This window comes from Silurus meridionalis, chromosome 6, assembly GCF_014805685.1.
Source record: "Silurus meridionalis isolate SWU-2019-XX chromosome 6, ASM1480568v1, whole genome shotgun sequence".
NCBI classification, from domain to species: domain Eukaryota; kingdom Metazoa; phylum Chordata; class Actinopteri; order Siluriformes; family Siluridae; genus Silurus; species Silurus meridionalis.
This window is the reverse complement of record NC_060889.1, coordinates 23,833,833-23,861,733: the sequence shown is the minus strand read 5'-3', so window position 1 is coordinate 23,861,733 and position 27,901 is coordinate 23,833,833. Positions and strand designations below refer to the sequence as shown.

At 34.5% G+C, this 27,901-nt stretch overlaps 2 protein-coding genes across 2 annotated transcripts; both read left to right on the top strand.

Annotated features, from left to right (window-relative positions):
• The first annotated feature begins 2,626 nt into the window (after positions 1–2,626).
• Positions 2,627–27,901, top strand: LOC124387531 (Fc receptor-like protein 5). Its single transcript, XM_046851941.1, is given in 29 exon segments — positions 2,627–2,719; positions 4,090–4,125; positions 4,247–4,492; positions 4,623–4,895; positions 5,093–5,365; positions 7,471–7,584; positions 10,429–10,524; positions 10,631–10,672; positions 10,753–10,827; positions 11,053–11,130; positions 11,288–11,340; positions 14,558–14,668; positions 16,659–16,725; positions 18,788–18,823; positions 18,963–19,211; positions 19,343–19,609; positions 21,073–21,345; positions 22,013–22,276; positions 22,363–22,671; positions 23,606–23,830; positions 23,833–23,865; positions 24,084–24,299; positions 24,302–24,343; positions 24,542–24,652; positions 25,235–25,330; positions 25,428–25,469; positions 26,284–26,376; positions 26,553–26,614; positions 27,849–27,901. Coding segments are annotated over 28 exon segments (3,813 nt in total). The 5' UTR covers positions 2,627–2,688; the 3' UTR covers positions 27,849–27,901.
• Positions 14,864–16,345, top strand: LOC124387234. Its single transcript, XM_046851460.1, has 2 exons — positions 14,864–15,276; positions 15,370–16,345. Exons 1-2 carry the CDS (start codon positions 14,890–14,892, stop codon positions 15,973–15,975), a joined length of 993 nt encoding a protein of 330 aa, XP_046707416.1. The 5' UTR covers positions 14,864–14,889; the 3' UTR covers positions 15,976–16,345.

Below are 27,901 nucleotides of genomic sequence, written 5' to 3'. Positions count from 1 at the left end.
TGATACTGTTTACTCAGAGCTAAAGCAGAACAGAGAGATAAAGCTCTACATACATAGAGAAATAGAAGAAGTGCTGATCTATACTTCAACTAGCAAATTGTACACTGCATCAAACCATAATGTCACTTACCACATGCACATCTACATGTATAAATAGGCTTTATAGTGAAAAGCAGTTCGAGTGACCTCAAGCCTTATTAGCTACTGGGTGTCATGATGTAATCATTGCAGAAAGGAACTAACCCACAGATTTGCTCAGTAGCACTCAATTAATATATATTTATTACATAACTAGGTGTTGGTATTAAAATGACATTGAAAAATGTGTTTTTTGTTACATTGTCAGGAACTTCTTTTCTTAGTCCTGTAGTCTGATAAATGTCACCAAAATAACAGTGTTTTCTTTATAAAAACCCAGCAATATTGAATGATTTATATTTAAAAATTATAATAATTACTGCAATAAATATTTGCAATGCTTTTTTTTAAATGTTGGCTTGACCAAAATTCAAACATTTCAGATATTGAATTCTAAAACAGCTCCATATTATAGGTGCTGGAGGAGTGAGAGAAAAATAAAAGTGAGCTGAAGAGAGCAGCACAGTTCGTCATGCTTTCACAATAATAATGAGATTGGATTATACGTGGTAATTGCACGTTTGATTAAAATAAGGGGGAAACAAAAATGAATGTGTATATTATACATAGTGTCTATTGTATAAACACAGTATACCAGCAATGGGCTATCGGGACCAGCATGACCTTCTCTGCTGACATAAACTCAGAATCAGAATCACTGACTTACATTTTAATATATTTTAGTCCATGAATATGTATTGAATTATTACTAATCATTCATTCTATTTATTTAATAGCTCTTGTCTTGGGTTCGCTGCTGCAATTTTTGGTTAGAGTTTCTATCCATTCAGATTTCAGCTGTCACATCACAGATTTGAGTAAGGCCATCAGAAACTGTTGCTTTAACCACACAGGCTGGGAAAAAAATATGAACATTTCCACGTTTTTTGAATGGATGGACAGAGGGCTAATAACTGCAACATCTGTTGCAAATTGCACAAACTCAAATATATTATTGTGTATTTACTGTCTTTTTCATTCCACAATGGCTGACAGAAGAATCTATTTGGTTGCAAATATACTTCCAAGAATATTTACTATAGGATTTTTTTGAAAAAAAAAAAAACTTTTACATTGTGAAGGAAGTTCAGCCAAAACAGTTCAAAACAGTTGTCAAGGTTTTACATGAAGCATTTATACTTTTGCATTTTTGTTACAGTAGAATTTGCACAAAAACACAAAATATGCCTTAATTTTGAATCTACAGGAGAATTGTAATTCACGGAAATCCTGGGGTCTTTTTTATAAGTATAATGTTGATTCTTCTGCTTGAGAAAATGTATGCAGATGATGTACATCAAGTAAAGGAAACTTGTTGAATTGCTTTTGTAATGGCATTACTGTATGAGATACCTAGAAACTGCGTTTCTGTTTAATATTGATGGTTTCTATAACCAATACATTATATTGCATAATGATGGTATTAAGAGGTAGATACATTTCGTAGGACAGCATTGAATTGGTGTAGAATTTTTGGTGTAGAAAGTGAAGCCACATTATCCAGCCTGGTTAAAATGATCATTTCATGGCATAACTGTATTAGAAATCAAACTCATATCACAAATCACAAGATGAATATCACAACATTTAGATTGAGATGGTTTGGACATGTGCAGAGGAGGGACATGGGGTATATCGATAGGAGAATGCTGAGGATGGAGCCACCAGGAAGGAGGAAAAGAGGAAGACTAAGGAGGAGGTTTATGGATGTGGTGAGGGAGGACATGCAGGTGGTTGGGTTGAAAGAAGCAGATGTAGAGGACAAGGTGGTATGGAGACGGATGAATCGCTGTGGAGACCCCTAATAGGAGAAGCAAAAAGAAGAAGAAGAAGAAAAAGAAGAAGAAGAAGAAGAAGAAGAAGAAGAAGAAGAAGAAGAAATAAAAATAATAATAAATAAAAAGTTAATATGAGCATTTACACTGTATGTCAAATAAGAACATCTTTATTTGAAGATACTTAAAAGCCAATTACAAAGAAATTTTCTATAGCGTCACACATTAGTGTGTATTTTAATGAACATTTAAATCAAGGAAAAAATATCCAATTAAATGATCATATTATTTTAGAGATTAAGAGCAGTATAAATGCTGTTAGGAATTCTGAGACAGTTTTATACTTTACTAAAGTAACTATTATTTATTTATTTATTTTGTATATCCTGGAATTGCTTTTTGTTTTTCTTGTTTTTTTAATAATCAAATGTATTTTGTACATTTTTGTAAGAATACATAAATAAGTCATAAATACTGCAAATTGTGTAGCATCTTACATGCTGACAGACATTATGACAGACAATTTTTTTTTACATTTCTGAATAAGATTAATCTTGAAAACTAACACGACACCCAGGAACTGAATAAAGTTAGGATTTGCGAATTAATATTTCTTGTTGTGATTTTCTGAATGCCTACATTAGGTGTCTATATACATGTAACACGTCTACTTGCACCAGAACTGAATTCTTTCTCTCTTTCCTCTGTGAACACAGGAAGTTAATGGGCTGTAACACAGGCTACTGATCAGTCAGGCATACATCAGTGTGACAGGATGGAGCTCCATCCACTCTACTCTATGATTTGTGAGTATACATTTCTTTTTGTCTTAATTTGAATAAATGGTGAATTAAAATATTGTTCAAATGGGGTCTAATGGCATGTGTGTTGAGATTAATATAGAATTAGAACAATTTCAAAATTGTACACATTTTAGTTTTATCAGTGAAATAAACGTATTGAAGTAAGTGTTAGATTAATATGTAGAGTAGTGTTAATAAGCTCAAATAATAATTATGTCAGTAGGAGGCCATTACAAAGATATTAAAGCAAATGCATGTGTAATTAACTAGGAAATGTGATTTGGAAGTGTTATGTCTATCTAATCACAGTGATGAGTTATGTAATCTTGTGAGCATGGATCAGGTTCTAGCTTGAATGTTCTTTTCTTCTTACTAAGTATGTAATTAAGATTACTTCATCAGAATGATTACTGTTGAAATTATGATGAAAAAGGAAAAAGGTAACGTAAGTTTTTTTGGAGGGGGGATAAAAACTAGCTAGTAAATATCTCGGTTTTTATTTAAGGAATTTTTGAATTGTCTGTGTGTATGTTCTCAGTGACAGTGCTGCTATTAATCAGATATGCTCGTTAATGCAACTTAAATGTCTTTAGTTTCTTTAGTCTCCAATAATGTGGTTGCACCAATTTATCCAATCATTTAAACTATTCGTTTATTTTTATTTTTAGAGCTGTTAGCTTGTTTAGCTAAGCCGCCACTAACTACCAAGTATATACTGAACATACTTTTTTATTGCCAAGGTTGCTTTTCTAATGCCTCCAAATGTATAAATATTTTAGACAAAGCTATTTGCTTGGGGCAAATGAAACCTGGGTTTGTGGTTACTTCTGGTAAAAATTAAATTAGAGTTTAAATACAATATATTTCTGACATTTTTAGGCACATTGCAGAGCCCTAGCATGTATGTCATCATAGAGTTTTGTTTCCCCAATCTATGACACCACAACCAGTATTGCATCATAGATTTAGGGCACATCAGCACATTTATCATGTGAGACAAAGAGAAAAAAAAGTGTTGCAATTTTAAGCTTCAGATTCGCAGATCCATTTATACATGACACATTAAAGAGCAGCACTGTGACCTAGCAATGAATAGATTCTTCTAAACACCATTCATTACTGAAACAGATCTTTTATCTTTTTCTTTTGTCTCTTTTATCATTTTTTTTTTGTGAGTAACACAAAAAAAGAGGGAGATTTATGTCTATGAACATGAATCACTAGATACAATTTCGTTACTATATCACGAAACGCTGTGAAACTGTGTTAATATAATGAATTTCATGGATTTTACAATATTTGATATTGTTCTATTTAGTGTTCTAAATGAAGAGGGGCATTACATCTTATTCTCTGTTCAACTTCCCTTTTAGTGCTTATTTTACTGATTCGAGTTGGACAAGCTCAAGGTGATTTATTTATATGTTACCTTTGTTGTGTACATGCTGGATTTGTATTAAGGTTGAGAAGGTTGTGTTTGTAGGTTGTCCTGCAATTGACACTGTGTTTGCTTTTTAACTTTTCCTGCAGTTAAACCTGTTCTGTCTGTGCAGCCGAATTCACCCCAAATATTCAGAGGAGAGAAAGTTACACTCACATGTACTATTGCGGGAGGAAGTGGACCATACCGGTGGTACAGAGATAATGTTCATTTTCACAGTTCTGAACATTATGTCTACACTGAAAACATAGATCAAAGTAACAAATACAGTTGTTTCGGGTCTTATGGTGGACGGTCAACAACATTAAGTGATAAAGTGACTCTCTCTGTGATAGGTACCTGTCTGATCTTACACTCCTGTAACATGCAATAATACACATAATCATTAGAAATTCACTTCAATTTCACATTAACAGAAAAGGGTGTGTTTGACTGATATGTTTTTTTTTTATTGTAACTGTACAGAGAGACCAAAAGCTTTTTTGACTCTGCAGCCTGATGGACAAATATTCAATGGAGAGGAAGTCACTTTCACATGTGACATACAAGGACATGCAGACACTGAGTGGATGTACAACTTGTGTCACAATGATGATCAGATTTCCAGCTACAGTGAAAAATGTCAAAATTCATTTACTGCTTTAGAGTCTGACAGTGGTAAATACAACTGCAGAGGACAGAGGAAAAGCGACTTTCAGACCTCAGAAACCAGTGACGCTGTTACACTCACTGTGTCAGGTGTGTGTGTGTGTGTGTGTGTGTGTGTGCGTGTGTGTGTGTGTGTGTGTGTGCTTGTGAGTGTGTGTGTGTGTTCGTCATGACAAATGCTTTTGCAATGTATCATGTCTCTGCCTGGATTAGTAGTGCAGTAGTGATTGTGATTCTGAACATTCTAAAAGCAGCACATTAACTGTGTTTTTTATCTCCAACTACTGAAAAACCTAAACCTGAACTCACATCAGACCTTAAAGGAGCTGCACTGACAGGAAACTCAGTGACTCTGTACTGTACACTGAAGCTGCAGTCTGCTGGATGGAAGTTTTACTGGATCAAAGACACACAGAGCCGTGAGACTGAGACTGAAACACACTCCTACACCATCAGATCAGTCAGAGTCTCTGATGGAGGTCAGTACAGGTGCAGAGCTGGAAGAGGAAACCCAGTTTACTACACACACTACAGTGATGCACTCTGGGTAAATGTTACTGGTGAGTTAGAAAGTCCTCAGTGTTCCTTCAAAAAATCTTAAAAAATCAAAAATGTATACAAAAATAATATATTTTTGTGTTTGAAAATCTATAATATACAATGAAATCACATTTTAGTGTGAGGAATGTATTTATAAATACTTAGTTATATATACTTAAATCTTTATACAAACTATAAATAATATTTGGTCTAAAATCTGACCAACCTCATGTTTCTTTTTCAAGTGCATGTTTAATATTAAATTTCTAAAAACATAAGTTTTTAATCTCTGAACATGTATTACAATATACACTATATGATTTAATGATCTAATAGGTATAAATAATAATAATAATAATAATCATAGTTATTGTAGTTTTTTATTTTAGCTCTTCTTTTAGAATTTGCTGAGTTGGCCAAGATAAAGCCTGAAACATATTATCTAAACTTAACATATTGTTTATTTGCTTTTATATTATTGTTTATGAAACTATTCATTGAGGTAGTAGCATAGGACCCCAAATGTTCAGAAACAGCCATGGTAATGATTTTGACTTAAAATGGTTGGATGATCCAGAACAAGACTAGAAGAAGAATGTCGAATACGTACTATTTCAGTTAAAATCTGCCTCTGTAAACACAAAGATTGAAGAGAGTTGCAGTACTACTAAGAAAAAGAAGAAAAAGGAGATGTACATGTAGAAAATTTTCCAATTAGCATGCAGTGCTTAATACTACAAAAAAGAGTTGCAGGAAGCGAAAAATTTAAATGTGTAGAACAGATGGTTTTAAGTTGAAGTAAATGCAGTTAAATGTATTTGGCATTTTGTGGCACAATATCTCCAGCTTATTTTTGTCAGCATTTAACCATTAGCAGATTAGATTAGGTCCTAAAACAAGCCATGATGTATTTTTAGATTGTGACCATGCATTGCTTCATATGTTAGAAGTAAGAGTTTTCTTTTTTTTTTTTTTTCTTTTTTTTTTTTATATATATATTTATAAAATGGGAACTGGTGTTAATGGTACAGATTTAATGTGTTCCTGGTAAAGCTACAGCGAATGTATTTTTAACATGAAGATGCTATGAAGTGTTTTACCAGAAATAAAAAGAACCAGGCCCCTCAACACACAAAACTGAACTGAAACTCGCATACACTCACTACAGTGTGTGTACTGAGCTGCTACAAATCTGAGCTCAAACACACACTCATACTTATTTCACACATCCATGTCTTCATCGCCACCCATATTATATTATTTTATTATAAAATAAATGTTTACATGCTGTTTTTTGCACAATAATTTCACTGCTACTATTACTGTTTTGCACACCTTTTGTGTTTACATTTGTGTTTATTTACAAGTACACTCCTGTGCTCAGTTTTCTTTTTCACACTGTACTGTATAATATACAGTAGGTTTACTGTAGTGCTATTTTGTTTTTTGTGTATTTGTCCTACACTGTCTTGTGTTGTGGACTAATGTTTAACTATACATTTAAATATGTATTTTATAGGTGATTTTCAATTTGTTGTGTTTGTATTTAGATTCCATCAGAGAACTGCACTGTCTTGTCTTGCACTGTTTGCATTGTTTTTTCTGTTATGTACTTGATGGTTTTTTTTGTTGTTTAAGGAGCACAATGGTTCTGGAGGAACAGTGTCTTATTTCACTGTGAACTGAATCACCTATATAGGGTTGAAATGACAATAAAAGCTTCTTGAATCTTTACTTAAATGATGAAATCAAGAAGCAGTATTTCACCATCTTTCAACTTAAGCATACAAAGTTCTTAAAATCAGAGTTGTTGTCAGTGTCCTAATACAGAGTTTCAAATATAAAAATTATAACTAGATTATGAACAGTTGTAGAAGCTTTAAAAGTAATATCAATATCATCCTTATGATGTGATAAATCTGAGTGTTTTCTGCTTAAGACTGGAAGCTAATATGTTTTTGAATGTTTTGGGTTAGTGGATTCATATACACTTATTGAAAAGTAGGGGTTTAGAGCCTGACATTTGAGGGACTTGTGTGGAAGCAAGTTATAATCTAAAGGACATATGAACTACCTGACAGCAGCTTTTTTGTTCATTTGTGTCTTTTTCTTTCCTCACTTATAGTTCCTGAACCCAAAATTGATAAAGCAGTTGTGGCTGTAGGAGTGAGTTCAGCCTTGCTGTTTATCATCCTCTTACTGATCCTGCTGTGGTGGTGTTGGCACAAATCCAGGAAAGGTCTGAGCCTTTTGTTTTTAGCTATAATCAGCGCTTGTATAAAATATTCAGTCATTGCTGAATCAAAATGCTTGTAATCAGCTTTAAACTGCATCAAGTTCATTCCTGAAAGAGCAGACTTATATTCAATGACAAACACAAAACTAATACCATTATTTTCAATACTGAAATGATTATAATTGTGCTAATTTTATGAATGTTATTCAGATTTTATTACTAACTGGACTGGTACAAATAATGTGAGTAAAGTCTCCTGAAAATGATTTACAAAGACATTTGTTCATATCCAGTTTGATAAAGTTTAGACAGGTGTAGAAGGTGTATTGTGTAAATCAATGGTGGGCCACGCAATTTACACCTAGGCCTTCAGTGGTGTCTTACCTGAATCAATCCAACTCTTAATACCATTATTTTTATGCAACATCTATAAAAATGATTAATATTAAACAGAAACCCAGACATAGATGTGACCCAGACCCAGACATAACAGAGTGCTGCATCATAAACAGTTTTCTCAAATGATGAGAATAAATGGCATTATTATTCCAAGAAATTCAATAAACACAATTTAATTCAACAATTCTCCTTTCACTGCAACCACAGCTGAGCTGCCCGCATACATCATCTCTAGAAAATAAAATAAACCCGGGTTTTCCATGCATTATTTTGTGCATTCTTTCTGTGCATTCCAAATTTCAAAATTTCTATTGAACTGTTGTGGCCGACCTTTCCTCACAATGTCCAGTTTTTTTTTTAAATCCGTCTTATAATTATTCTTGTAAATATATCTGCGACCAAATCAACTTCTCTTTCAGTCATTAAGGACTAAAAAACAGCTATTAAATCCACATGAATATATTTGAGCTTGTACAGTTTGATACATACAGTCAGCTCTGACTAGTGCACTCTCTGAACATCGAATCAAAGGATGTGAAAATACAGACAATACTGTGCGCCTGCTAGCTGGTCCTAGTGCTATCAACATATATATATATATATATATATATATATATATATATATATATATATATATATATATATATATATATATATATAGTGAGGAAAATAAGTATTTGAACACCCTGTTATTTTGCAAGTTCCCCACTTAGAAATCATGGAGGGTCTGAAATTGTCATCGTAGGTGCATGTCCACTGTGAGAGACATAATCTAAAAAAAAAATCCAGAAATATATATATGATTTTTAAACTATTTATTTGTATGATACAGCTGCAAATAAGTATTTGAACACCTGTCTATCAGCTTGAATTCTGACCCTCAAAGACCTGTTAGTCTGCCTTTAAAATGTCCACCTCCACTACATTTATTATCCTAAATTAGATGCACCTGTTTGAGGTCGTTAGCTGCATAAAGACACCTGTCCACCCCATACAATCAGTAAGAATCCAACTACTAACATGGCTAAGACCAAAGAGCTGTCCAAAGACACTAGAGACAAAATTGTACACCTCCACAAGGCTGGAAAGGGCTACGGGAAATTGCCAAGCAGCTTGGTGAAAAAGGTCCACTGTTGGAGCAATCATTAGAAAATGGAAGAAGCTAAACATGACTGTCAATCTCCTCGGACTGGGGCTCCATGCAAGATCTCACCGTGGGGTCTCAATGATCCTAAGGAAGGTGAGAAATCAGCCCAGAACTACACGGGAGGAGCTGGTCAATGACCTGAAAAGAGCTGGGACCACCGCTTCCAAGGTTACTGTTGGTAATACACTAAGACGTCATGGTTTGAAATCATGCATGGCACGGAAGGTTCCCCTGCTTAAACCAGCACATGTCCAGGCACGTCTTAAGTTTGCCAATGACCATTTGGATGATCCAGAGGAGTCATGGGAGAAAGTCATGTGGTCAGATGAGACCAAAATAGAACTTTTGGGTCATAATTCCACTAAACGTGTTTGGAGGAAGAAGAATGATGAGTACCATCCCAAGAACACCATCCCTACTGTGAAGCATGGGGTGGTAGCATCATGCTTTGGGGTGTTTTTCTGCACATGGGACAGGAGACTGCACTGTATTAAGGAGAAGATGACTGGGGCCATGTATTGCGAGATTTTGGGAACAACCTCCTTCCCTCAGTTAGAGCATTGAAGATGGGTCGAGGCTGGGTCTTCCAACATGACAATGACCCGAAGCACACAGCCAGGATAACCAAGGAGTGGCTCTGTAAGAAGCATATCAAGGTTCTGGCGTGGCCTAGCCAGTCTCCAGACCTAAACCCAATAGAGAATCTTTGAGGGAGCTCAAACTCCGTGTTTCTCAGCGACAGGCCAGAAACCTGACTGATCTAGAGAAGATCTGTGTGGAGGAGGGCCAAAATCCTCCTGCAGTGTGTGCAAACCTGGTGAAAACTACAGGAAATGTTTTACCTCTGTAATTGCAAACAAAGTCTACTGTACCAAATATTAACATTGACTTTCTCAGGTGTTCAAATACTTATTTGCAGCTGTATCATACAAATAAATAGTTAAAAATCATACATTGTGATTTCTGGATTTTTTTTAGATTATGTCTCTCACAGTGGACATGCACCTACGATGACAATTTCAGACCCTCCACGATTTCTAAGTGGGAGAACTTGCAAAATAGCAGGGTGTTCAAATATTTCTTTTCCTCACTGTATATAGATATAGATATAGATATAGATATCTATATGTAAGTAGGCCTGAAAGAGGTTAGGCTACTAGAGATCCGCCACTGGTATAATATATATATATATATATATATATATATATATATATATATATATATATATATATATATATATATATATATATATATATATGGCTTGTAAATTAAGCAAATTTAGAAAATGTCTTCTCTTACAGGAAGGAATAAAGACATCCAACAAAACAGCAATCTAACACCAGGCCAGAACCCAGTAGCTGAGGACTCTCTGTCAGGATACATATCACTTCAATCTGGTCAGAGAATGAACTTTCCCTATGTGTAAAGTAATTAAATATGAGTATTTTCTTATTAACAGTAAATCTCTGTTGTTTTCTTAATTTTTCATTCCTGTTTCTACAGAAAATGTACACATGTATGCCACTGTGAAGAATGCAGATAAAAGTCAGATTTTTTTTTTCCACAAACAATAGAAGAAATAATAGATTTCGTATATTGATTACCATATTGTTCTTTGTGATTAGGTAATGCCGTAGCTGAACCCAGTGAGGCAGTTTATGCACAGGTCTTAAAGAAAAACAAGCCATACCACAATAAAGGTGGAGTATGTTTAAACTTTACATCAAATATGTATGTATGTATGTATGTATGTATGTATGTATGTATGTATGTATGTATGTATGAATGACACTCATTACATTTGACAATTAACATTTAAATGGTATCAGGGTTCGGTTACATCCCATCATGCACCTATAATTCCCTAATTTCTTTTTGTCAAATCTTTAGCTGTGATCATTTTGTTCTGTTTTCTGTCTCTGCAGATGAAGATGCTGGACCCAGTGATGTCACTTACAGTGAGCTTGAACACAAGCCACAGAATAAAGTGAGGGAAAGTCAAGGTACATTAGTGAAAAATATTGATGCACATAACCATTAATATTTTCTTATATATGAATATATTAAGATCTTATACATCTTGTATATTTAATATATGTCTATTTGGATGGGTTTCAGTTGACTGTGGACATTAATTCAGTGTTTCTTGTTTGTATCCAGTGAAGACCAATGTAGAATCTGATACTGTTTACTCAGAGCTGAAGGAAAACTCATAGGTAAGATAAAGTTACCTTTCATACAGCAGCACTTACCAACAGACAGTAATAATATGCTTTCTGGTTACTTTCACATGCAACCAGAACCCACAGCTGAATGTATAGCATGTATTATAGATTTCACTTATAGATTTTAACAATAGAAATTGAATTTAACGGACTTATGTTTAACTATACATATGTATTTTGTAGGTGATTTTCAGTTTGTTGTGCTTGTATTTAGATTCCATCAGAGAACAGAAGGTGCTTGGGGCTGAACAGGGCTGTTTCTGGACCTTCCAGAATAATTAAAAAGCACTTGAAACAAATATAATCTCTAACCTTTTTTATTCATAAAAATCACTGTTATCAGTACTTTTATAAAAAAGGTATGAAAGGTCATCTGAACCAGCTTCTCATTCTTTCTTGGCCATGACATGTTATTATTACTAGGCAACACTGTAAAATAATAATTTTTTTTCTGATAATATTTTTCTTATTAAATGCTAAATTGAGTAGGTATAAGATTATAATTTCATTATAAATAACACAAATTGACACACTGACTAAATCAACCAGGACTTTTATTAAAATAGCTCAGTAATTTATTTACATTAACACACTGACTCACTATATATAAACATTTTGCCTGCTCTGTACAGTAAAATGAGGGTATAATGCCTTTTTTAATGAGCATCACCGACTGATGTTTTTATTTACAAATGTATAGTTTTTCTTAGTATTTTTGTACGTCGTCATGGCGCTCACACTGTTTGTAACTCAATAAACCAGCTGCAAATAATAATCCATCTTGAAATGGTGCAGATGCGAATCAGCAGAATAAGACTATTTTAATAATACTTTACAATCAAAAATACTTGATGATGGCTCACATAGCTGTAGAGCATTGCTTTGTGTGCTGTTTAGCTTCTCGCTTAGCAGCCTCTGAGGGATGAATGCATTTTGGTGCCAACGAAATGCATTTAGATGGTTGGAACTCACATGAATGGTGAATAAAATGATGATATTAACTGGTTCCACTTAAGGTGAGTGACAGTTGTTTATATTCATGAACAAAAGCCTTTTCTTATGCTGCCCATTTTGTTTGGTGAACTAGTGTATAGGTTTGTTAGGGTTATGGATGCCCCTCAAATATTGCAGTAATTTAATTCACATCTATCCAGAGGTAGTTACAGAGCAATCACTGCAGATGGCTGTACCCAATATAAACACTTACAAAAAAAATTATAGACACTCATCTCAAGACTGAAAAGGTAGCAGGAGTGTTTGCCATCTCACCTACCAAGAAAACACAGACAATTTTGCTCTCTTGTTTCCCAGGCATATATTTCTACAGCATAATTAGCATCAATAGGATCTTATCCCATAATACCAGGTCAAACAGTGATTTTAATGAGGGTCAATACTTTTTTTTTAATATAGTTAATGTTTTTAAAAAGATGATCCTTAATAATTAATATATTAATAGATCTCTTACATAACAAATATCCCTTTCAAAAGCTGTTATATCCTACTTGTTCCCATCTGACCATTTGTTATAAAACAGTACCCCCTTCACCCTGATATTCTACATTATATTAAATAATAAATAATAAAGCTGAATTAAATGTTGGCTCAGAATTCACATGCATGTAAATAAATCTGTGCATTAAAAATTTTATACTTGGAGCTGTTTCCAACTTTGACTAAGTCATCAATTTTATTTATGTTCATTATCCTGGCTAGTGGTGAAATCCTGTGAACCAGCTCACATTAATACATTCTAAATTACAGGATGTTTTTGGCAGTAAACCATTATAGTTATTAGTAGTAGTATAAGTAGTAGTATTGTTGTTGTTGTTGTTGTCAGTTTGTTTGTTGTTTGCTTGATTCTAAAAAATCAAGCAATACACTAAGAGTTGAATGTCTTCCATCTGTAAAGCAGCTGTAAGACTGCTCAGGTGCAGTTCAGTCTCTGACCAGCAGGAGGAGTAAGTCCTGCCACAAAGAATTTGTTGTTATTGAGCTTTGTTTTACCCAATAAACTGCAAAGCCGATTTTAATTGTATTTAATGGTTCCTTTAATTTTATTTACTTTTAAATTTTTGTTAAAAGACCCAATTCTAACAGCTATAAACAACCACATTGTACAATAACATGCTTCAAATAATGAGCACTTCTTGTTATTCTCTATAATCTTTTCCCATCATTCTCTAGTTGATATATTTTTTTTAAATAAGATCTAGTGTGTGAATACTTTTTAATTTGTATGTAAAACTAAACTACCTTCATAGTTCATTTTCACAATGAGCAGTTACAAGAATCATATATCAGGCATTAAGAGACCAGAAAAAAAGTATGTGCCTGTTTTTGTTTGCGTGTGTTTGTGTGTGTGTGTGTGTGTGTGTGTGTGTGTGTGTGTGTGTGTTTGTGTGTGTGTGTGTTTGTGTGTGTGTGTGTGTGTGTGGTTAGTTTCTGTTTTTTTCCTGGAAGATTTTGTGACTATTGTGGTCTGTGCAGGAAAGAGTTATTATGAACATTGTACTTGCTGCACTTAACTGCTAATACAAAATTCATATACAATTTTACACACACACACACACACACACACACACACACACACACACACACACACACACACACACACTCACTGGGTCTCTTCTAAGATTTAAAAAATAATCTGTTCATTGAGTTGTTTCATTTTAATTCCAGTGGTCTCTATATTAATAGAAACCACTATATAAATACCCCATTTTGTGATGTCGCAAATTTGTATATATTTTTAATTTATAAACTATATCAAGCGCTAATTGTGATTCTTGTAGCACAATTTCTAAAACTATTAATACGTATAGCAAAACCATTTACTGAGTTTGCAAAACTAAAAGCACAAACATTGCTTTGCACTCAGTTTGCAATTTTGTAACACACACTTTGCAAAACTGTAGGCACAATTCACTGCACAACACTCTTTTTGCAGAACTTTAAACACAACTCACTGCTTACACTTAATTACCAAATTTCCAACACACTCCTAGCAAAATTATACACATGTATGGCTATCATTAACACTATTTTGCCAACTGTCTGGCACACTTTCACATGTGAAAACTGTTTTAGATAATTAGTTCACTTTGCAATCAGCCTAAGCACTATAAATAAGCCACAGGTAAGCTGTCTGTGTGGAGTACAATGGAAGGAGCAGTAAGAGTGAGAAGAGTGAGAATCAGAGGAGGCCGAGGAGGCCGAGGGAGAGGACGTGGAGGTAAAGAAGTTGGAGGAAGAGGACAAGGAGGAGCAAGAAGAGGCCGAGGAGGCCGAGGAGGCCGATGGAGAGGACGTGGAGGTGAAGAATCAAGAGGGTTAGAGGAAGTTAGAGGAAGCAAGAAGAGGACGAGGAGGGGAAAGAGGAAGGGTAAGAAGAGTAAGAAATAGAATAACTGATGACATCAGAGCTACAATAGTGGACCATGTCATCAACCATGGGATGACCCTGAGGAAGCTGGCCAACGGTTCAGCCTAATTTGAGCTGCTACACTGTGGCAAGCATCATTAGGACATTTCGAAATGAGAATCGGTAAGTACTTTGTAGCACTGCCATACTCTAATGAGAAACACAACAGTACCATACATGCAAAAATACTGAAATTGTTACTTTACAGAATTGCTAGACGTCCAGATGTTGGGGGCAGAGGAAGAATGTTCACTCCAGAGCAAGAGACCCATATAGTGAACATGGTGATTGCCAATAATGCAATAAGACTGCGCGAAATACAGCAGCGCATAATTGATAATGACACCATCTTTCAAAATATACGCAGTGTAAGCATTTCTGCACTAAGTCGTGTACTTGCGCGCCACAGAATAAGAATGAAGCAAATTTACAGAGTTCCTTTTGAGAGAAACACAGAGGACAAAGGACGTGTAAAGCAACTGCGATATGACTATGTGCAGGTAAGCTATAGTGTCATTGGTTCTGAATTTGGAAGTGCATACTGTAGTGCTGTGCATGGGCCTGATGTGTTGCATTTGTTTTGTCTTGTCCAGAGAGTAATGGAACTAGAAGCAGATGCAATGGGACATGAGCTGCTTTTTGTAGATGAGGCCGGTTTTAACCTCAGTAAAACCAGGAGACGTGGCAGGAACATTACTGGACACCGTGCCATCATCAATGTCCCAGGACAACGTGGTGGTAACATAACCATGTGTGCAGCTATAAGCCAAAATGGTGTTGTTCACCATCATGCAACCATAGGCCCATACAACACTGCACACATTATTGCATTCCTGGACACCTTACATGACATGCTAACTGTTCAGAGACCAGAGCATAACCGATATGTCATCATATGGGACAATGTTAGTTTCCATAGGGCTGCTTTGGTCCGCAACTGGTTTACAGACCACCCATCCTTCATGGCCCAGTTCTTCTCTGCCTGGCGCTGGAAAGTGTACAACCGTCATCCTCATCAACAGGTAGCCCTTTTACAGGCAATGGAGGAGGCATGTGGAGATATTGACCAGGCATCATGTCAGGCCTGGATACGGCATTCAAGGAGATATTTTCCCCGGTGCCTTGGACTGGAGGATATTGCATGCGATGTGGACGAAATTTTGTGGCCGGACCCAGAAAGACGGCATGATGTAGGCTGATTGTCTTTATTTTTTCTTTTTTTTTGTGAAATTACTATTTTGTGTTCTGACTTTGTCTTGGTTTTGATGAGTGTGAATAAACACCAATACTTGAAGTTTGGATCCTTGTATGTTTACATGACACTATGACAAAAGTATGACCTCAAATTGACATCTGTACACAGAGAAAGCAAAAGCCAGATGTGTTTTGTATTCATACCATCAGTGTGTAGTTGGCACATTGTGTGCTTAGTAGATGATGGCTTGTGTTTACTGTTTGATACGAAAACACCATTTTTACGAAGGTGTGAAGAGTTAATCTAGCTGTGTTCGCTTTTGCAAGAGAACTACAATGTTTTGATAATTGGGTGAAAGGTTTTCTTATTTGTGTGTAGAGTTTTGCAAAATAGCCAATAGTTACAAAAATGTGCTTAAGCAATCAGAAAAAACTGTAAATTAAACTACATTTACAAAACATTCTAGAAAGGTTCACTGGACGTCTTATTGAGAGCAGGTATGATACTAAATTAAGTAACAGATAAAATGTAAAAGGTCAGTTATAGAATAAAGTTATGTTCTGTAAATTACTTTTTGTTGTTGTTCATTTCTGAGGAGTATAGAGTTCGTGAAATAGCACATCTACTTGCACCAAAAGTCTTTCGCACTCCTCTGTGACCACAGGAAGTGAAGTAATTTGAACACAGGCCACTGATCAGTCAGTCGTTCATCAGTGTGGAAGGATGGAGTTCCATCCACTCGGTGTAATGATCTGTAAGTGTCTTCTTTATGTTTGTATTTGAATAATGGGGCAGGCGATGGCTCAAATGAAGTCTAATGGTGTGTGTAATGGAGATAGCATGTAATTATATCAACTGTGTCACTAATTTTTTTCATTTTGGTTACTGAAGTTAACTGTAAGGGTTATATGACAAAATAAGAGTTATATTCGAATAGTTTTAATTTCCTGCATTAGTAATTATATGAGTGAAAGACCCTTACAAGGAATTGTGTGTGTGTGTGTGTGTGTGTGTGTGTGTGTGTGTGTGTGTGTGTGTGTGTGTGTGTGTGTGAGAGAGAAATTAGACGGAATATTACAATTATGGATATTCTATTGTGTTTTATTTCATTATTCATGTATGTATTTATTCTTTCTACACCCAAAAGAAAGCGAAAAACAAAAACAACACCAGCTGCTAATTCTCCTTAGTCGCACAAAAATGTAATGAAATATATAAATAAACATAAAAATAATAAATAATAACCCTAGAATTTAATCTTAGACTTTATCTAACGTATTGAGCAAACTAGCAGTGTTTAATCAGGAAGATAGCTAACATTAGGCTAACTACCATATAAAAAACTTCAATGGCCATAAGACAGTGATGTATTTGGTGTTTCGAGGTTTCCGGTTAGCTACTGCGCACATTTCAAAACATATAAAAATTCTTATGTAATGCAATCATTCATTTTGTAAAGTGTGTGGTGTTCACTGTTCTTACCCCATGCGAGTTAGCTTTGTTCTGCCAATACTTTTAACACTACCGCAGTTAGGACACCGACAAGAAGCTCTGGAGATCACAACACTCGGTTTACTGATAAACATCGAGAGATGAAACTAGAATATTAGCCACAGCGAATTAAACATCTCTCGCTCTACACTCTCACAACTCCCACACAGACTCTTATTTCCCTCGATTTCAAATCACCGTTGAATTTCACTCCCTACAATTTAATAGAATTCAGTTTAAAGGCGACTCTCAGACCTCAGAGACAAGCAATGCTGTCACACTCACTGTGTCAGGTGTTTGTTTTTTTGTGTGTGTGTGTGTGTGTGTCTGTGTGTGTGTGTGTGTGTCTGTGTGTTTGTATGTACTAAATGATTATATGAATGTCGGGGTGTATGAATGAGTACATGAACTGCTTTATTTTTGCTTTTGTTCTCAGTGGCATTTCTACTATTTAACATTCATGCTTTTTAATTTGATTGTAATGTCTTTATCCCAAAATTAAAAAGGCTGATCCAGTGTATCTAATCCCAAATTATTATTAAAATGTGTTTTGTTTGAGCTGCAACTAGTTTGTTTAAGCTGAACTGTCACTAACTACACAGAATATACTGATAGTACTATTTCAATTAGAATTATGGTTGGTTTTTGATGATCCTGAGAGCAAATCAAACAAGTGGTTTTTGTGGTTTGTTTCCAAAAAGTTATATACAGTTTAGATACAGTATATTTCCCATTAACAACTCGACAGTCATTTTAGACATTTCTTCAACACATTGCACAGTCGTAATATGTTCATTCGTCTTTACATGTAAAGTAATAGATCATTTTTGCCATGAACTGAAGCAAAGAGTAATAAGCAGAATAGATGCTTATATTTTATGATTATTGAAAAATCTGAATACATTTTAGATAAGACACTGCACTTTACTGGATTATATCACATGACTGTTTTATACCTGTATCATATTTTCTGCTGTTAATAAGCACCAGCATATAAATCTTCTAGCTCACTCATTGTTTTGTGTTTGTTTTCCAGGATTGTTGTTATCTGTTGCTGTTTATTCTCTAGGTTATGATTATCTTGTTCTAGTATCCTGATATTTTTGTTTTGCGTTTGGGTTTTTCTTTGTGTTTGTATGGTTTCACTTTAAATAAATTGACCCTGCATCCACTCTTGACATCTTTACATCAAAATATATTTCCCTAAACACAATTCATTATTGATACATGTAGATATAATACAGTTTTTATGGCTGTTTTTTTTTTTTTTTTGTCTTAAAAAAAATAATGTGACTGTTAAGTTCTCTATTCCTCTTTGATTTTAGTGCTTATTTTACTGATCCGAGTTGGACAAGCTCAAGGTGAATTATTTATATGTTGCCTATGTTGTGTACATGTTGAAATTGTATTAATGTGTAGAAGGTTGTGTTTGTAGATTTCCCTGCAGAATTTCAGATATTTACATTAACAGTGTGTGTTTTTGCTTTTTAACTTTTCCAGCAAATAAACCAGTTCTGTCTGTGCAGCCAAATTCACCCCAAATATTCAGAGGAGAGAAAGTTACACTCACATGTACTATTCCAGGAGGAAGTAAAACGTACAACTGGTACAGAGATGATGTTCCTGTTCACAGATCTGAACATTATGTCTACATTATAAACATAGATCAGAGTCACAAATACAAATGTTATGGGTCTAATAGTGAACTGTCATCACCAGTGAGTAATGAAGTGACTTTCTCAGTGATAGGTACATGTCTGATCTTAGACTCCTGTAACATGCACCAATACACATAATCATTACAAATCACACTGATTTAATATCAGATGGACAGAGAAGGTGTGTTTGACTGATATGGTGTTTTTGTTGTAACTGTACAGAGAGACCAAAAGCTGTTGTGACTCTGCAGCCTGATGGACAGATATTCAGTGGAGAGGAAATCGTTTTCACATGTGAAATACGAGGACATGCAGACACTAAGTGGACGTACAACTGGTATAAAGATGATGTTCTTTCTAACATTGAAAACAGAGAATATTCATTTACTGCTAGAGAGTCTGACATCGGTCAATATAACTGCAGCGGACAGACGCAACACGACTCTCAGACCTCAGAGACCAGCGATGCAGTTACACTCACTGTGTCAGGTGTGTGTGTGTGTGTGTGTGTGTGTGTGTGTGTGTGTGTATGTTTCCAAGTCAAAGACCAAATATGAATCAGCTTGATGGCATTATTTAATGATGATGATGATAAGTGTATGGAACTGCTTTATTTTTGCTATTGTTTTCAATGACACTTCTGATATTTCACATACATGCTATTTAATGTGACTTTAATGACTTTATCCCAAAAATGTGCAGTCTGCTCCAGGGTATTCAAACCCAAATTATTATTAAAATATGTTTGTTTTTACCTGCAAGTAACTTGATTAAGTGAAACTGTCACTAAATTGATAGAATATGCTGACTAATTTCTTTAAAAAATCATAGTTGGTTATTGCTGAGCCTCCAAATTTATAAATTCTTTATACACAACAATTTCCTGAGGGCAAATAAAATACTGTAAGTGGCTTTGTGGTTTATTTCCTTGGAGAAATATAGAGTATAGATGCAGTATATTTTCTCTGAAACACTCAACATAATTGTAACAGGTACTTGTGACAGACATTTTGTTGTACTTTGTAGCTGTCTATTCTTTAGGTTTTGATTATCTTGTTTAATTGCTTTGATATTTTGTGTTTTGCATTTGTTTTATATAAAAAATGCAGTTCTTATAGCTGTTCTTATTTATATAAACAGAAAAGAAATAATTAATGTTACATCATATTATCTATTTCCTCTTCCATTTTAATACTTATTTCACTGATCCGAGTTGGATACACTCACAGTGATTTATATAAAGTGTTGCCTATGTTGTGTACATGTTGGATTTGTATTAAGGTGGAGAAGGTTGTGTTTGTAAATTGTCCTGCAGAATATCAGATATTTACATTGACAGTGTGCGTTTGCTTTTTAACTTTTCCTGCAGTTAAACCAGTTCTGTCTGTGCAGCCGAATTCACCCCAAATATTCAGAGGAGAGGAAGTTACACTCACATGTACTATTCTGAGAGGAAGTGAACTGTACCACTGGTACAGCGATAATGATAATGTTCACACATCTGCAGAAAATGTCTACACTATAAAAGTCTATCAGAGTCACACATACAAATGTAAGGGTTATACGAATGGACAGCCAAGACCATGGAGTGATGAAGTGACTCTCTCAGTGATAGGAACATGTCTAATCCTACACTCCCGTAACATACACTGATACACATAATAATTACAAATCACAGTGATACAATATCAGATGCTTAGACTCTCCACCCTCAGAAATCAGCAATGCTGTTACACTTTTGTGTGTGTGTGTGTGTGTGTGTGTGTGTGTGTGTGTGTGTGTGTGTGTGTGTGAGACAGAGTGTGAGAGTGAGAGAGAGAAAGAGAGAGAGAGAGAGAGAGAGAGAATGTGAACATTTGGCCATGAGAAGAGCTTTTGCCTGGTAGTAGTAGTGATTATGAATAACACTCTGAGAGCAGCACGTGAACTGTGTGTTTTATTTCCAACTACAGAAAAACCTAAACCTGAACTCACATCAGACCTTAAAGGAGCTGCACTGACAGGAAACTCAGTGACTCTGTACTGTACACTGAAGCTGCAGTCTGCTGGATGGAAGTTTTACTGGAGCAAAGATACACAGAGCCGTGAGACTGAGACTGAAACACACTCCTACACCATCAGATCAGTCAGTGTCTCTGATGGAGGTCAGTACAGATGCAAAGCTGGAAGAGGAAACCCAGTCTACTACACACACTACAGTGATGCACTCTGGGTAAATGTTACTGGTGAGTCATAAAGTTTGCAGTGTTTAAAAATATATACACAGACCTGATTCAAAGAAATCCTATAAATCAAAGATGTCTTCAAATATAATGAAATAAAATGTTTCTACATAAAAAAAGAGCAATAAACAGTTATAAACTATACAAAGTCAGTATGTGGTGTGACAACACTTTGCTTAAATAAGTGTAGTTTGATAAATGTTATCTAGAATAAATCTGCTGGAGTTTTTACCTTTTTTTAAATAAGCATTTATTTTGTCTTGTTTATTTGTTTAGCGAAACTTACAGCTAAATTATATATGTAGTCTAAAAAGTAATGCATTACATAATACAATGCTTTTTTCTATGTAGCTTTGGAAATATTTAGAAAACAAATTTCCTAGAGTAGCTCAGTGATCATAATCCTATTATAAACCAATAACAACAAAACCAAATAAATAAAACATATGAAACAATAAATTTGTGCTTAAAAATTCAGTATACACAAAAATAAATTAAAAAAATATATATTGTGATTGCAATGGATTTACCACTTTATTATAATATTCAAAACTATAAAATATATACTACATTTTTACTAATTAATTGACTTCACAGACTAATCCCAGTGGTATCAGAACTATATTGATTGCGTATTTGCTGGTGTTAATAATTTATTATGTTTCGACAGAGAACCTTAAGCCTGTGGTGATCATAAAGCCTGATAATCATGTGTTCAGAGGAGAGACTGTGACTTTTAGATGTGAAATACAGGGAGGAGGAGACACTGAGTGGCAGTACAGCTGGTATAAGAATAATAACCCATTATACCACAATACACAGGAGTTCAGCCTCAACTCAGTTAAACATGATAACAGTGGTAAATACACCTGTAGAGGATTGAGCAACAATCAGAGATCAGAGATCAATAATGCTGTTACTCTCATTGTATCAGGTGTGTGTTTTATCTTGTTATTATTTATATGTAACAAGATTAGCTCCATGTATTAATCTACTTTTTTTCTTTTTGTTGTTCATCAGATGCAGCAGAGGCAGTCGTGAGTGTGTCTCCACAGAGTTGGCTGACTGAAGGAGACTCAGTGACTCTAAACTGTGAGATTAAATCCTCCTCTACAGGCTGGACATTCAGCTGGTACACATATGTTGTCTACAGAGACAGTCAGGGTTCCTACAGGTACAGACCAGAGCTTCTCTCAGACAGCAGCAGAGGCTCCTACACTCTCAGTTCTGTTTCTCTGAACCACACAGGAGTTTATATGTGCAGAGCAGTGAGAGGAGAACAAGTATATTACTCACAGTACAGCAAAGATCAGCCACTGTGGATTACTGGTGAGAAATAAATCAGCAGTGTTGAGATGTATTGGAGTAAATAAATGTGTAAATGGATGTATTAATAAAAAAAATAATAAAAATAATAAATGAAGAATAACACATTTATGGGCCATATTATTTAATACTGTATAACCATATTTAAAATGGAGCATGTAGCATCCAGTCACCCTTGTAGTTGAAAAAGAATTGCTAACTAACATCAAATCACAAATACTTGATCAATAAATATTTGTAATTATTATTTTTATTATTATTATAATTAAGTGGGAAAAAAACATTTAAAAACTGAAAAAGAATATAATGAAATAAATGCTAATTAATCAGGTTTAGTAAGTTCATGTGATTTTATTTCAGCATATTGATGTATATAAAGCCCAAATCCTTTATTTGTTCCATGTGTAAAAATCAAAGCAAAATGATTCCTTACACTACTGCTCAATAATTATGCCAACATATCTCACATTACATAACTAAAACTAAGAAGCAGCAGCTTTTAAGGCCCATAAATATTCAGTAACAAATCCGGACAGATTTAATGCTGTAAATGTCTGGGACACACACTCCTGATCTGATCTCTCTCTCTTTATTCAATTTATTACGCCATTAAACAACACACTTTTGTGTATTAACATCTTAAATTATTTGGATCATCTGCTGTCTGAGTCCCAGCCAGAACTGTATAAGTGAATGTGAACATAATGCATGTCTTCTCAAATTGATCAATTATAAAATATAATTGTAATTGTAAAATATTATATGTTTATTTAAAAAAATACACCATTTAACATTCTTTAATTAGTGCAATCAAACATTTATCTCTGGGTCGAATTTTAATGCTACATGTATTAATAAACTTTACATTAAAAAAAGATCATTATAACAAAATAAACCTTTGAATCATAATGAAATCTAAATTATATGTGCATTTCAGGTGAATCTCCTCCAATGTCTCTGATCATCAATCCCAGCAGAAGCCAACATTTTACTATTGACTCTCTCTCACTGAGCTGTGAGAACCAGAGAGACTCTAATGGATGGACAGTGAGAGGATACACAAACTATATGACATGGTTTGATTGTTCATCAGTTTCAGGATGTAACATCAGCTCACTTTATACCACACACACTGGAGTTTACTGGTGTCAGTCTGAATCTGGAGAACGAGTAATCCTGTCAACATCACAGTACACTGTGAGTCTGGTTATCATATCATCAGTAATAGACGCATTATACAGAACTTAAGATGATACTTTTGAACTCTATTGAATTTGCTGTAAGGAAACAATCATACATGATATTTGAGTATATTTTACTTGTTACTCATCGTGCTGCCCTTCTCCAATATCTAGCATTAATATGTTTTTAGTATTGTCTTTCTGTTTTCAATGTCTTCTTTCTCTTTCCTACAGATGGTGGTGTGATCCTGGACAGTCCTGTCCAACCTGTGATTGAGGGACGTCCTCTGACTTTACGCTGTTTATATAAATATCACAATACAAAGATATCAGACACTGGTGTTAATTTCTATAAGGATAATTTGATCGTTCAGAGCAAAAATACAGGAGAGATGACCATCAGCAGTGTCTCAAAGTCAGATGAAGGTTTCTACTACTGTAAACATCCAGAGGAGGAGAATCACCGAAAAGCTGGATTTCAGTCAGCTATCAAAGTATCTGATTCCCTTTATATCAATAACTTGTAAATTGTTTAATGATTGTTGCTACTACTACTACTGATAATAATAATAAATCTAACACTCACACTGGCTATAAATGTGTTAAAAAAATGTGTCAGTGCTAATAGGTTTGAAACCTGTTCTGATAGCAGCTTTTCCATGCGTGTCTTATTTCTTTCTTTTCTCTCACAGGATCTGGATACAATAATAAAGTAGTTGTGGCTGTAGGAGTGAGTTCAGCTTTGCTGTTTATTATCCTTTTACTGATCCTGCTCTGGTGCTGTTGGCACAAATCCATCAAAGGTCTGATCATTATCATTATTTTCACGAAATTGCTTATAATATAATCAGTACTTCTATAAAGAGAGTTTAAGCATCGCTCATTCATGCGGAAAAATTTCAATCAGCTGTAAACTGTTTGGTTTTATCCCTTTATTAGTTTGTCTTTAAAACCACCCATATTTCAACTGTCAAAAGTATTGTTCAGTGTTTTTAACAGTCTGTTTATACCTAGTCATGTGACAAGTTTAATTTCCCGGTTTCTATATTTCTTGTCATCATGTCCTTCTTATGCCCTAATTATATTGTTTGCCAGTTGGCAGAACCACAGCTTCATTTTTTCACTATTTTGTATTACGATTAGGACTTTATTTACATTTTGTATGACACACTAACTTGACCTTCATTAATAGTATGCAGTGGTTCACATTCATCACGCTAATTCACTCTTGTAAAATATATAGATATTTTTTAATTTGTTTAAAGGCTTCCGGTTTAATCAATGAGCTTCTTTTACTATCTGGTACATTTAAATTATGTATGCATTAATGTATATAAGAGCTCTGAGATCTGGTGTATAAATGATCCTTCTATCTTTTCGTACAGGAAAGGTTGGAGACATACAGCAGAACAGCAATCTGACACCAGGCCAGAACCCAGGAGCCGAGGCCTCTCAGTCAGGATACACACCACTTCAGTCTGGTTAGACTAAATAAATAAATAAATACTTTCCTTTCCTTATGTTTACAGTAATTGTTGTATGTTCTTGCTTTATTCTTTATCTTTCTTGTGTTTGTAGGAAATGTACACATTTATGCCTCTGTGGAGAATACAGATAAAAGTGAGAATTAATTTTACATTTAAGATATTTTGATTTACACTTGAAGGAATACATTTCAAATAAACACTATATAGTAAATACAAACCAAACCCTGTCTAAAAAACATTGTACTATGTGATTAGATGATGCTGCAACTAAATCCAGTGGGGGGGCTGTTAATTCACAGGTCATAAAGAAAACAAGCTATGCAAAAATGAAGGCGAAGTATATATATATATATATATATATATATATATATATACTATTATAAATTAGTTAAATGCCTTATACTGTACAATACTATTATAACCATACATATCTGTCCATCCCATTCAAATTATATGCTCAATATATGTCAATATGAATAATGAGCCAAAAGATTAAAAGATTAGAAGATTCTAGATATAACTGCTGGTATATAAACCAACTAACATATGTTTTCCTGCTATTTTCACCCTTTCTGTCAGTTTAGAGACAGAGAAAGACCTCATGTAGCAGCAGTGCAGCACATAAAGGTTTCAATTAATGCTTCGGTTAATGTGCACATCAGAAACAAAATCTGATGTGTGCCTTATAGAGAAAAATGCTAAACAGTTCAAAACCATTATAATTTAAACTAACCATAAGCACCATGTTGAAAAGATATCATGCATGTGTAATTATTCACAAGTTTTTATTTATTTATTCACTTATTCATTTATTTTGTTATTTTTTATTAATTCATTAATTCATTAATGAATGTATTTATTTGGTTAGTTAGTTGGTTGGGTAGTTAATTATTTAGTTTTTATTTGACAACCCCTAACTGTGTTTATTTTGTTGACTGTTTTTGCAGATGATGATGCGGGACCTAATGATGTGACTTACATTGAGCTTCAACACAAGCCACAGAAAAACGCAAAGAAAAATCAAGGTTCAGCAGAAAAAAGTATAAAGAAAAATCTGTAAACAATTAACCGTAACATGTAATGCTTTCTGAATCATTAAGCTGCTATTATTTATGCTATTATTATTATTATTATTATTAATGGTTTATTCTTTATTGTATGGGTTGCAGCTTATTTCAGAGATTAATGCATGTTTTTTGTTTTTGTTTCCACCTAGTGAAGACCAATGCCAATATAGAATCTGATACGGTTTACTCAGAGCTGAAGCATAACACATAGGTAATATAACACTCTATTTACATATCACAAAAACATTAAGTGAATAATGAATGAATGAATAAATAAAGAAATCTTATTTTTTGTAGAATTGTATAGAAACAGTAGTTAAAGTGTTGTGTCTTGCTACAAAGAGAGGAGTAGGAGCTGTTTCAAATTATTAGTGTAAGAACTTTTCTCTATCACTACCCACTTAAAAAGGGAATATTTTGCTGCATCAAATTTCAGTTAGAGGTACAAATATAAATAGGGTCTATATAGAGAAGCAGGTCAAGTGACCGAACTTCCTGTTGCTGCAAGCCTCATTGCTGCTGGGTGTCATTATGTAATCACACTGCAGTGATCTTCTGTAGCAATCATTTGCAGAAAATAGAGATAGCATTCTGGTTGTTTTCAGTTAACACCTAACACATCTTAAACGCTTTATTTGTATAGCTCATTGCTCAAATTCTGAACAAATTCAAATAAAAAAAACTAATAAAACCAGGTCTAAGAAAAACATTCAACCAGAACCCACGGCTGAATCTATAACATTCAATTTAATAAATACATTTTAATAATTTAATACACTTTTTTTTTTTGCTTTTGTACATTGAGATTTTCATTGGGAGTGATGAGGATGGCAGGATTAGAAATTAGTTTATTAGAGGGGCAGCACAAACAGACAAAGTGAGAGAAGCTCGATAATTGGACATGTGCAGAGGAGGGACATGGGGTATATCGGTAGGAGAATGCTGATGAGCCACCAGAAAGGAGGTAAAGAGGAAGGCCAAGGAGGAGGATTATGGATGTGGTGAAGGAAGACATGCAGGTAGTTGGTTTGAAAGAGGCAGATGTAGAGGACAGGGGGGTATGGAGACGGATGATCCGCTGTGGCGACCCCTAATGGGAGCAGCCAAAAGAAGAAAGAAGAATGTAATGTTTGTACATAATGTCTTCTACCACTAGCTAGCCATAGAAGTATACTAGTACACCCAAGCTACATTTCTTTAAAGTAGTTTATAATGACATTCTTGCATGTTCATTGCTGAGCCCTATAGTCTGAGTGCAGTTAAGAGAAAGGTCAAAATAAAATGCAATATACTGTATATTGCAGTGTAAAAACCCAGTTAATTTTCCTTTATATGATCCATCATTATTTAACGCTTTATATATAAGAATGACTGCATTAAAGAATAACATCTGTAAAGCCTTTTCTTTTATGTTCCTCACTTATACCAACGTTTAAATATTTCAGATAACAACATCTGAATCTGGAAGCGAGATGAAAAATGTGAGCTGAAGAGATCA

What these genes read in the sequence shown, in the direction of transcription:
- LOC124387234 (XM_046851460.1), top strand. Translation starts at nt 14,890, where the DNA reads ATGAGAATCGGTAAGTACTTTGTAGCACTGCCATACTCTAATGAGAAA. An exon ending in TGCGATATGACTATGTGCAG is followed by an intron (nt 15,277 to 15,369) that starts GTAAGCTATAGT and finishes TGTCTTGTCCAG; the next exon opens with AGAGTAATGGAACTAGAAGC.